The 12,653-nt window shown below is 42.8% G+C and overlaps 1 protein-coding gene across 1 annotated transcript in view; it reads left to right on the forward strand.

Moving 5' to 3' along the window:
* The window catches only part of Slc36a2 (solute carrier family 36 member 2), a 28,586-nt gene that overhangs the window by 10,928 nt on the left and 5,005 nt on the right, over nt 1-12,653 (forward strand). Inside the window, exons 7-8 of the mRNA XM_033761760.1 lie at nt 1,117-1,236; nt 11,437-11,603. Coding sequence (XP_033617651.1) covers nt 1,117-1,236; nt 11,437-11,603 — 287 coding nt within the window. The remainder of the gene's footprint in view (nt 1-1,116; nt 1,237-11,436; nt 11,604-12,653) is intronic.

The following is a 12,653-nucleotide window of genomic DNA, read 5'->3' on the forward strand; positions in this document are numbered from 1 at the left end:
AAAAATATTGCACTTACAAAAAAAAAAAAAAAATGCCCTTGCTTTGTAAGGAAGACATCTTGACTGGCAAACTATAGACCGTTCCTGTAATGACCGGCTAGCACTAAGGCAGATGAAAAGTAGCTTCTTATATCATAGTCTTATATCCTCTAGGCTACAGTTCCTGGCGCCCAAAATTGCCCCGAGGGACACTGTAGGAAAAAAGACCTAATATTTAGTGACAGAAGTGTCAATAGAATCTCAAAAACCATAAACAAATCTATTACGATGTTAAGACAACATCTTTGGGTTATGGATATTAAATTTCCCTTCAATTTCCTTCCTTATCCTTTCTAATTTTTCTTTTATAGTACACAACACTACCTAGGGCATTTAAGCCCCTGAAAATTCTTGATATACCCAGCAACTTTCAGATGCTTTTCTATATCAGAAACCACAGGAGAAAATAAAAGTTGCATTGTCCAGGGAACTTAGTAAAAATAATAAATTACTCAAATGTTTTAGAAAAACTACAGATCGGTCTCATATTTCTCAGGAGTTACTGATGGATTCTACCTCACTGAATTTCCTAATGAGGCAGCTACTTCTGATTTATCTTCAGACAATTCCAGAGAGACTTCAATTACAAAAATGGTTCTGTGTTTATTTTCACATTGTGGGTCACAGAGCACAGAGCGTAGTTACGCCTCACTCTTGCCTCTCCTTCAACTTCTGCCTGTGGAAAAACAAAGGGACTTTCACATTTAACTGCTTCCTTTGGGATCCCCAGTGTAGTCTACCATTACAGTCACAGTGGTTTCCAAGGTTCATGGCCACAGGCCTCTTACATGCTGCCGGGTACCCCAGCTCAGCACAGCCTGTGACTGTAAGCTTCTCTTTGGAGGTTTCTAATGAGCTGAATTTCCTCCGTGAGATTTTAAACTTCAGGATGTGACAACGCCCTCGTGTTCAGATTGGCCGGTGTTAAAATCCATGCTGATCGTTGCCTACCTGCTTTTGAAGACTTCTTTCTACACATCTTAACACGCAGTTAAGAAGAATTCCGGTCTCCTCACAGAGTACCTCTGTCCTCCAGGAGCTCCAGTGTGCATGCTTTTGGAGTGCTGATCTCCCCCTCTGCCTTCCTCTCTCCTTCAGGACATTCCAGACCCCAGCCGGTTGCCGCTGGCCGCCAGCTGGAAGACCTACCCACTCTTCTTCGGAACGGCCATCTTCTCATTCGAAAGCATAGGCGTGGTAAGGTTTGAACCGCCGATCTGCCCCGGTGCTGTGCTCTCTGGGCTGTCCTGTTGGCTGCCGTGGGGCCTGAGAAACACACAAGGGAGAGTTCCTCGGCCTCACTGGGGCCACTGGTACCAGCCGAAGAAAAGCAGATTACCACAGAGGAGCTGACACGAGACAGTTTTATTTATTTTAAAAAATCTAAAAAAAAATTTTTTTTGGTACCAGGGATCAAACTCAGGTCCTTGAGTTTACAAGGCAGGCAGTGGCACCTCTGAGCTAAGCCCCTGGCTGAGACAGTTTTATTTTGTCTCAATGTGTCTAATTAAGTATTCATCTTCCTATCAACCTGTTTCCTAACCCTATTCTTTTAAAACTAAGACTAATAGTGGCAGACGATTTAAATGAAAACATTTGATTAAATATAAAGTTAGAAACAGAAAAGAACTGTATATTTACATGGATTACTATTAGTCTCTACTTCCACATTTGAGGAAGTGTAGTGCTATGTTAGATTTCCCTTGCCTTAACAAGGCTGCCACATGGAATAGCAGCCTCCATGTTAAAGTGTGGCTTCTCCCAAAAAAGGACAGGCTTCTTCTTCCCATCATGCCTCTTCTCCCGCCAAAAGAGTAACTTGATATTTGCTACCTCTTAGCAGCTAGGGATGTCACAGGCTCCTCCAGTCTCTTAATACTACCTCACTCAACTCCACCCCAGCTCAGGCTAACCCACCCCGCTCCTTTAACAGAAGCTCCCTGTTCTGCCCTGTTGCTTTCTCTCCTTTGTTCAGAGATATCCCTGCAGATCCTCCCTATAATAAAGCCTTGTTATGGGTCTGGTCTGATCCTGGTTTTTGGATCTTTTTACCTAACACTCTCCAGATATTTTAAATTTAATTTGCATATCATAAAATTAAACTGAGGGGGGTATACATTCCTGTCAGCTTCAAAAAATGCAGAGTCATAGACACAGGACAATCAGGATACAGAACAATCCTTCATCCCCAAATCCCTCATGGCTTCTGGTTGACTCCGCCACCCTCGACCCTGACAGCACCATCTGCTCTATCTCTGTTGTTTCATCTTTTCTAGAATGTTCTAGGAATGGGATCCATGTGTGACCTCTTGAGACTGGCTTCTTAGCATCATCCCTGCCAGTGTACGTATTGGTGGCTCCTTCCTCTGCACTGCAGGGCAGTACTGTATGATGTTTTATCAGCTCTTCTGCTAAAGAGTATCTGAGTGGCTTCTAATCATGGCAGTTATGAATGAAGCTACTACAAGCCTTTGTATACAGGTTTTTGTGTGAACTTTAGCTTTATTTCTCCAGGAATAGGTTTCCAAGGTGACAGATTGATATATCTTTAACTTCTTAAGAAACTGCCCAGCAGTTTTCAGAATTTTTATTCCCACCAGAATGTCGCTCTACATCTGTGCTACTGCCTGCCTTTTATCTTGGATTTTGGAGTGTTCTGTTTTGTTTGCAGCGCTAGGAATGGAATTTGGGGCTCCTACACATTAGACACGGGCTAAACCTCTGAACTACAACTCTCCCAGCCAAGGCACTGCTTTTGAAAAGAAGAGGTTTGGAGAAATTCATTGTTTCTCTGATAGTTCTATTTTCCTCAGACTAGTTCTACTTCTTTTCTCTTTCTAATTTTTTTATTAGTACATGTTTGTGGTACATAACGATTACATTCTTTGTGGGGAGTTGGTACATGTACATGATACATCTTAATTCTTTTTACGGCCCTTTCCTCCCCCGACCTTCATCCACTTCTTGGTCCTTTTCCAACTTGTAAAACATCCATCTCCCTGTTTCCTATAATCTGTCTTTTATTTTGCTCTTTGATTTATTTATGATTTGGCTTTATCGTCTAAGAGAAACCATGCCATATTTAAGCTTGTGTGTCTGATTTATTTCACTTAACATTATGGTCTCAAGGTGTATCCATTTTCCTATAAATTACTCAAATTTAGTCTTCCTGGCAGACTAGTACTCCGTTGTGTGTAAATATTACATTTTCTTCATTCAAGGTCGTTTCCAAGATTTAGCTATTATGAGCTATGCTGCTATAAACACAGGTATCCGTGGATCATTGTAATATAACATCATTACCTCTTTCAAAAAGATACCTAGAAGGGGACTAACTTGGTTAAATGGAACTTCTACTTTTAGTTCTCTGAAGAATCTCTTACTGATTTCCATAGTGGTTGTATTCGTTTACATTCCCACCAACAATGTAAAAGTGTGCCTTTTTCTGCACAGACTCTCCAACATTTTTATATTTGATTTCTTGATGGTAGCCATTCTTTCTGGAGTAAGAAGAATCTCACCATTATATTAATTTGAATTTCTCTGGTCTTTAATTTCTTTCAACAGTAATTTGTTGTTTCAGCACGCAATACGTGTACCTCCTTGGTTAAATATATTCTTGAGTATTTTATTCTTTTTGTTGCTATCGTAAATGGAACTGTCTTTTTTATTTCTCCTCAGATTATTCCTTACTGGTTTATAGAAATACAACTGATTTTTGCACATTGACTTTGTATCAGGTAACTTTGTCAAATTTGTGTGGAAGCCAGTAGCTAGCTAGCTTGCTCTCTGCTTCTCTCTCTCTGTGAATTGAATGCTATTTCTTTTCCTTTTTTCTTGTCTGGTTGGCTGGCTAGAATTTCCAGTATAATGTTAAAGAAAAATGACAGATGCAAATGTTTTTGCCTTATTCTGGATCTTCGGAATACTTTTAGGCTTTCACTGTTAAGTGTGATGCTCACTGTAGATTGAGATTATTTTTATTGGGTTGTAGCTGTCCTTCTATTTCTTGTTTGTTAAGTGTTTGTGAAATGAATTTTGTCCAGTGTTCTTTGTGCATTAATTCAACAATTCAAATGATCATATGGCTTTTTTCTTTGTTCTATTAATATGATACTATTACTTTAATTAATTTCATATATTGCACATCCTGCATGCCTGGGATAATTTTCTTATTAATATGATACTATTACTTTAATTAATTTCATATATTGCACGTCCTGCATGCCTGGGATAATTTTCTTATGATCATGGTACATAATCCTTTTAATGTGCTCCTAGGTTTGATTTACTGGTGCTTTATTAGGGAATTTTGCATCCACATTCGTAGGAATATTGGTCTCTACTTTTGTTTTTTGCAATATATAATCCTGCTTATTTTATCGTGTTTTAAATTATGTTTCTCAAAGACAGCATATAGTTGGATCCTTTTATTTAGTTCAATTGATAACATTTATCCTTTTATTGGTATGGTTAGACCACTTGTAGTTAATATAATTATTATGACAGGATTAAGTCTATATTTTATTATTTGTTTTCAGTTCCTTTTGTTTTTATCCAGTTCTCCCTTTTGCCTCTTCTTTGGATTATTTGAATTTTTTTTAAGTACTGGAGATTGAACACAGGGTCTTCACCCTGAACTACAGCCCAATCCCTTTTTAATTTTTTTATTTTGCGACAAGGTCTTGTTAAGTTTCCCAGGCTAAGCGCAAACTTGTGATCCTTCTGCCTCAGCCTCCCAATGTGCTGGGATTGCAGAAGTGTGCCACCATGCATGGCTCCATTGCTTTTTAATATCCCACTTCAATCTATCTATTGACTTTTTAACTATATGTCTTTCTAAAAATGCTTTCCGTGGTTGTTCTAGCAATTGTGATATACGTCTGTAACTTCCCACAATATACTTTGAGTTGATACTTTATCATGCTAGTAAAAGGCAGAACTCTTACTGTCATGGTTTACATCTAGATGTCTGTCCAAAGCCTCATGCACTCATAGGTAAGGTTTTGGGGAGGGGATGGGGTCATGGTAGCCTGATACTCATTAATGAATTAGTCCACAGATGAGCTTATAGCTGACTTGCTGTTAAGAGGTGGATCTGGTATGAAGAGGTGGGTCACTGGGGGCAAGGCCTGGAAGGTGTAGCTCTTCACTGCACCTTCCTTTACTCCCTCTGCTTCCCATCCTACCGTGAACAACCCCCCTCTGCCATACCACCCTGGCCTGGAGCCAGCCAACTATGGGCTGAAAGCTCTACAGGCTGTGTGCCAAAATAAACACCTCCTCCTTTACGTTGTGGGTGTCAGGTATTTTCCAAAAGCAATGAGCAATGTGACTAAGAAACATTTTGATATCAGAGAAGTGGGGATCATTGCTGTGATGCTCCCTGGCCATGTGGTTTGGAAGTCTTTGGAACTGGTTCTTGGGAGGAGTTTGGAAAGGTTTGGAGATGCCAGCTAGAGAAGTAACGCTAGAATGCTGTGAGTCTAGCTGGATGAGAGATTCTGGTCAGTGGTCAGAAGACCAGAATGGTGACAGAAAAGCAGCCAGTGAAGACCGGTCTCAGGAGGTTTCAGTTGGGAAAAAGGACTCCATTGGCAGTTGGCCTCGAAGCCATGTGTGTTATGCTCTGGCAGAAAATCTGTCTACATTTTGTGCCTGTCCTGACACTTTGTGGGAGACTGAGATTAAGAACAGCAGACTAATCTGGCAGAAGAAATTTCAAGGAAACCAAACATTCAGGGTGTAGCATGGATACTGCTTAGTGCTTTTAGCCAGGTTTATCCTGAAAACCAAGAGCAAGCAGCACAGCTGAATTTTTTTTTTTTAAGTTTTTAATTTGGAGGCCATAAAGGAAGCTCAGGTATAGCTGGGGCCTGCAAAGATGAACCAGAAGAGAGTTTGGTTGCTAAAAAGATTAGCATTAAAAAGAAGCCAACTACTTTACAATAGGACAATAGGAAAAAATGTCTAAAGAGCCATGTCAAGAAAGAGCAAGATTCTACACTTTGGCCTGCAAAAGTGAAAGTGCTTTGAGAAGAGAGTCCCAGGACATGCTGTTGGAGAAAAGCCACCTGGGGAATGGATTCCCTGGGATTCGGTTCACCTGCCCAATCATCCGGCAGCTGAAGGCCTCGTAACCACTGGCAAGAAGGAAAAAGCCCAGCTACTCTCCCTAGTGGCAGACTTTGGCATCTTCCACGTGGTGCTGGTTTCAGGCACAAGGAGAATGGAAGAGTTGTGGGGTCAGGGAGGTTTCTGCCTGGATTTCAGAAGAAGGCCTGGGAGGCCACACAAGGAGCCCCAGAGGGCAGTGTGTGAAGCTGTGAGAGTGAAAGTGAAAGTGCAGTGGAGACCCCAGAAGGTTGGGGAAACCAAGAATGCGGATCATCTGAGGAAAGCTTCAAGCAGGGGCAAACCTAGCCCAAGAAAGAAACCTTGAGGGTTACAACTGCTGGCAGTGCTACAGGGGTGGGGCCAGCCGTTCAGCGTTTACACCTCGACCACACCTTGCTCTGGGTGCTGGACATGGGACTCTGGGATTAATGTTTTCCCTGCTGGGTTTCAGTCTTGCTTTGGCCCCATTCCTTTCCGTGTCCTCTTTCTCCCTTTGGAATGGGAATGCTTACCCTGGCCATTGTGGGTCCGCAGTGTTTAACTTCCTTTTGATTTTCACATGGTCTTACAACTAAGAGTTTGCTAGAGTGTCAGAGAAAGCTTTGGAATTGGCCTTTTCAGCCCTTCTGAAACTGTTAGGACTTTGGCAAGTCCTGGAGAGGGACTAAATTTGTTTTCTATAAAGTGATGCTCCTGAGTCTTTGGGGCTCAGGAGTGGAGACACTTATCATCATATAGGTCTCTTTAACGTCCTCCTTTTATGTTATATTGCCATGCCTATTACATCTAAATCCAATGAATGCCATCAGAAGCCAGGCATGGTGGCACACACCAATAATCCTAGCTACATGGGAGGCAGGAGGATGTAAAGTGTGAGGCAGCCTGGGCAGCTTAGTGAGACCTTGTCTAAAAATGACTCGTCGTCTTCGTCATCATCATCAGTTGTGTGCCATTAAGGAAATGAAAAACAACAATTCTAAGCTATCATCTTACTCCATTAAGAATGGCTGTCAAGAACACAAAAACAACAAATGCTGACAAGATGTGGGGAAAAAGGAAACTTTCTGCATTGCAGATGGGGATGTAAACTAGTACAACCATTATGGGAGGGTCAGTATGGAAATTTCTCAAAAAAACGAAAACAAATTTCATTTGACTTAGCTATATCTCTTGGATATATCCCTAAAAGAGTTAAAGTCATCATATAATAGTGACTTTTGCATATCCATATTTATAGCGTTGTAATTCACAACAGCTAAACTACGGAAATAGCCTACATATCCCATCAACAGACAGATAGAAAAGAAAATGTGGCATATATCCACAATATGGTGTTATTCAGCCATAAAGAAGTCATATGTCAGAAAATGTAGGGATCTTGGATCTGTAATGTTAAGTGAGTCTCCTTTAGCATTTCTTTTAGAACAGGTCTGCTGGCAAAAAGAAAAAAATTCTTTACTCTGAAATTATTTTTATTTGCCTTTATTCCTGAAAAGTGCACTATTCACAATATTGAATTCTAGGAGATTTTCCCATCAGTTTGAAAATGCGGTTTTTGTGTCTTTAGCCTTCTACCATTTCTGACAAGATGTCTGCAGTTGTTTGAACCACTGTTCCCTCTGTGTGATACAGTTTTTCTCTGGTTACTTTCATGTTGTATTTAATCATTGGTTTTAAATAGTCGTATGTGGCACGGGTTTCTTTTGAGTTCTATTTGGTACTCAATTTTTTTTTACTTAATTTATTAAATCTGCAAATATGTGTCTTTTTCTTGATTTGGAAAGTTTTCAGCCATTACTTTTTCAAATTTTTCCTTCATCCACCTTTTCTCTCTTCTTCTTTTGCAGTTGCAATGATCTAATCATGAAACCTTTTGTTATATATCCCCCAGGTTTCTGGGGGATCTATTCAAATTTTTAAGAAGTTTTTTCTTATTCTTAGGTTGTTATTTCATTTTCAGTTCTCAGTTTCCATTTGGTTCTTTGACATTGCTTTAATTTTTTATTTTGGTCCAACTATTTCAGCAGAGTTCTCCCTTACTTTATGAAGCATTATTATAGTAGGCAGTTTAAAGTCATCTCAGGGTTGGCATCTCTCCTGGTCAGCTTTTCCATTGCTGGAGCAAAATACCAGACACCCACAACTTGAAGGAGGAGAGGTTTATTTTGGCTCATGGTTTCAGATTTTCAGTCCACGGTCTGCTGGTTCAAAGGCAGAAACATCATGGCAGACGGGTGTGGTAGAGCAAAGCTGCGAGTTCATGGTAGCTGGGAAGCAAGTAGGGGAGAGAGCCAGAGAGAACACCTTCCGAAGGCACAGTCCCAGTGACCGACCCTCTCCTACCACCGCATTCACCCATGAATGTCAGGCGATCAAGCCACTGATGGGAACAGCACCTCCATGATCCAGCCTCCTCTGCAGGTGACTCTTATTCTGATCAAGTTGATGATACCTACCTGGCCCATCATGTGGTGTCTCTTCCCTTGAGATTTGCTGAGGTTTTTTTTTTGGCCCCTGGTATGTTGAGGGCAAAGAAATCCACAGATGGCCATCAGCACGAGGATTCAGTTCTCGAAGCCCTGCTTTGCTACTTCACCTCAGCTCGATCCATGACAGCTCAGACCTGAGCCCAGGACTTCACTCTCAGGTGCCAGGGATCATTTTCTCAGCTACCTCCTCTCTTCTCTTGCGTGCTCACCAGATCCTACTGTTTCCTTATTCTGGTCTTTGGCTAGAAAGCCAGGATCTTACTTTTCCTGCCCTTTCACGCAGTTCCTGTGGCTCAGTCTGCCTCTAGAGTTAAATACTCACGTAAAAGGAAGAGAAAATAAATAATAGAGATTCTTTCCAGAGCCAGCATCGTGGGCGTGCAAGCTGCACAGCCTCGCAGGGCACCCCCTCTAGAAGGATCCTCCCTCGGCTCAATGCTGTGCTTTCACCACCTTGGCATTTTTGGTTTCTGAACAAGGGGCACTGCGTTTTCACTTCTTTTGGAACCCATAAGTGATATACCTTGTCCTGATTTCCCTACATTCTGCAGACTCCTGGAGCCCATTTTCCCAGTTCCTTGGCTCAGAGACAAGTTCTTTATCTCAGATATTTAGGTGCCTGGGTAACCACTACAGTCACTGATGCGAAACTGGATCTTGCCCTGGAAGAGTGGCCTAGAGCTAAAACAAAGAACAGAAAAATAGGGACTCAGTTCAGCCTCTCTCTCCCATAGCAGTCCCTGTTCCAGGTTCTCCTGGAGATTTTTGTTTTGGTTTGTTTTCCTGTCTGTGCCTATTGCATAGTTTTAGGTTTTGGGCTTCCTTTGAATTTCATCTGAGAGATAGAAAAGAAAAAAAAATCAGGAAACTCACCACTATAGTGCTCACCCACATGCAGAAATTAGAAAAGACCTCTGTCTCTCTCTGTACACAAAAATCAACTCAAAGTGGATCAAAGACCTTAAAGTAAGACCACAAACTCTGAAATGACTAGGAAGAAAACATAGAGGAAACACTTCAAGATACTGCTGCAGACAATAGTTTTCTGGATAAGATCCCAAAAGTACAACAAACAAAAACAAAACTTGACAAATGGGATTAATTTAAACTGAATCGTTCACTATCATTAGCCTTCAGGGAAATGCAAGTGAAAACCACAAGGAGGTATCATCTCGCCCTGGTCAGAATAGCAGTTATCAACAGAAACAAAAATAAATGTTAGTAAGGATGCGGGAAAGGGAGACCTTAGGGGTCCTGCTATTGGTGAGAGTGTAAATGAGCGCAGACATTATGGAGAACAGCATGCAGGGTCCCCAAAAGCTAAAACCTGGAATATAAAAACTATGACCCAGCTGTCCCACTCCTTGGTGCACAAGCAAAGAAAATGAGGGCCAGCGATTTAGCTCAATGGTTCTGCTGCCTGCCTCACAAGCGCAAGGTCCCGAGTTCGATCCCTGTGTAGCAAAAAACTGAACAGAACCAAAACAACCAAAGAAAATGAAGTCAGCACACTGAGGAGTCACTGTCTCTCCCGGTTTACTGGGATAATTTAGCACTATTCATAGTAGCTAAGATATGGAATCAGTCTGTGTGCCCTTCAACAGGTGAAGGGATAACGAAAGTAGGTATGTATATATACATAATTCAGAAACGCAGAAAAAAGAAATCTTGGCATTTGCAGCAAAATAAGTATCTCTGGCAGTTACTATGTTAAATGAAGTTTGCCAGACGCAGAAAGGTAAGTGCCTGTTCTCTTTCATATGTGGAAGCCAAAAATTAATTGATCTGAAAATAGAGCCGTGATAACTAGAGATTTGCAGCAGTGGTGAGGAGGGTTGGGTTTGATTGGTTCACGCTGCATTCGTGTATAGAAATATCTATTAATATGCAGAACTTTTTCGTTAAAAAAAATTAAGGCTAGATTCCCGGTACCCTCCCCATTAAGGCTGTTGCTGTCTGAGCAGAGTGCGCCTCCTGCTGGCCAGGCCCGGCTATCCCAGGCCTTGCGCTTCATCCGGGCAACCTGGGGAGCTCTTCTGGCGTCATCTTGTGCCTCTGGGCCTTCCTTTTCTTTTCTTTTCCCTCACTTTCCCCCTCCTCCCCCTTTTTTCCCCTTCTCTGCCCTTCCTTCTTTTCCTCCCCTTGTTTTCTCTTTATTTCATTTTTTTTCTTTCATTGTGGCAAAATACACCAAATATAAAATTTTCCATTTTAACCACTCTGATGTGTGAGTTGGGCAAATACATTCACATGTTGTACAGCCCTTGCTACCATCCATCTCCAGAATGCTTTTCATCTCGCAAACTGAAGTGCTATTCACTAAGCAGTAACTCCCACGCCTCCTCCCTCAGTCCCGAGAAGCCCCATTCTGTCTGTTGTCCGTCCCTGTGTATCTCGCCGCTCAGATCCCTCTTGGCCGCGGAAGCCTATGTTATCGGTCGTTCTGAGGCTGGCTTATTTCACAGAATATCCTCCAGGTTCATCCGTAGTGCAGTGTGCATCCAAATTGCTTTATTTTTTTTAAGGTTAAATCATATTCTCTTGCACAGATACACCATACTTTGTTTATCCATTTCTGAATAAACACTCGGATTGGTTCCATTTTTTGGCTCCTGTGAAAAATACTTGCATGAACATGAATCTACAAACACCTGTCTGAGTCCCAGCTTCCAGTCCTTTGGAATATATTCCCAGAAGTGACGTGCCTTTCTCTTATGTCCGCAGTTTTGTTTTGTTATTAGTTAGTTGGTTTCCTTACTTCCTCTCTCCTTGCCCTGTGATATTTCTATAGGTTCTGCCTCTGGAAAACAGGATGAAGGATGCCCGCTACTTCCCTGCCATCCTGTCTTTGGGGATGTCCATCATCACTGCCCTGTACATCGCCATCGGGGCCCTGGGTTACCTGCGCTTCGGAGACGACGTCAGAGCCAGCATAACCCTTAACCTGCCCAACTGCTGGTACCTTCGTGGACTCTCAGGTGGCGGGACGGAAGGGTGGATGGAAACGTGCCGTTCTCATCCTCTTCCCTTGCCCAGCTGGGAAGCCAGGACCTAGAGGGGAGAGGCAGCGTTGTCGCTGGAATCCTGGGCTCCCCAGCTCCTCTGTCAGCAGCAGCTCCCCAGCTGAGTTAGGCCGCATCACCTAAGGTGATGGGGGACGTGACTCAGAAGTGAGGGCAGAAGTGAGAATCTCTGGTCGCTTAGGGAGAGGAGGGACGAGCACCGGAGGAGGGTCGGAGGAAGGAGTCTGGGGGCCGGCACTTCTGATCCCCCTTACCAAGGTGTGGGAACAAGTCTGGCCCCTTAGTCGGGGTGGCCAGGATGAAAGGTGTAATGCGCCCACGTGGAGGACCGCTGGAATCTGTTGGGCCATTGGAAGCATTTTCTGTCCAGCATACCCAGTTGGGCAACAGTTTTATGCCACCATCTACAACAGGGCCATCTGTACACGGACACAGGACCCCGCATCACACTGTCCACATGAAGACAGAGTGTTAGCTGTAGGGTGCCTCAGTCTTTCTAGCCACGTGGTCGGTTGGGGGCCTAACTTGCCCAAATGGGGCTCTTTTCCCATAAATGTCAGTCTCCAACCAGTTACTACACACAGATGCCAGTCTAGATGGATTGGGGTGTGGACCACGGTGGTGGAATTCCACTGTCTTCTGTCACAACAGGGTAGAAGCAGAGAGGTAGACAGTAATGCACGCAGACTCTGCCGTGTCCTTCAGAGCGACAAACAGGCCTTGCAGGTTTCATTGCTGCTTTGTGTTTCAGGATGCCGAAACAGGAGGGTCAAAAGTTCTAGGCCAGTCTGGGCAACTTAGCAAGGCTTTGTCTCAAAATAAAGAGGAGTGGGGACGTAGGTCAGTGATAGAGTTTGCCCCTGGGTTTAATCTCCAGTACCACCAGCACACAAAAAAGAAAGACGAAGGAAGGAAGGAGAGAGAGAGAGAGAGAGAGAGAGAGAGAGAGAGAGAGAGAGAGGACGAAGGGAGAGAAACAAAGGAA

The sequence above is a fragment of the Fukomys damarensis genome, unplaced genomic scaffold (genome assembly GCF_012274545.1).
Source record: "Fukomys damarensis isolate Sample0158 unplaced genomic scaffold, DMR_v1.0_HiC HiC_scaffold_9, whole genome shotgun sequence".
Taxonomy (NCBI): domain Eukaryota; kingdom Metazoa; phylum Chordata; class Mammalia; order Rodentia; family Bathyergidae; genus Fukomys; species Fukomys damarensis.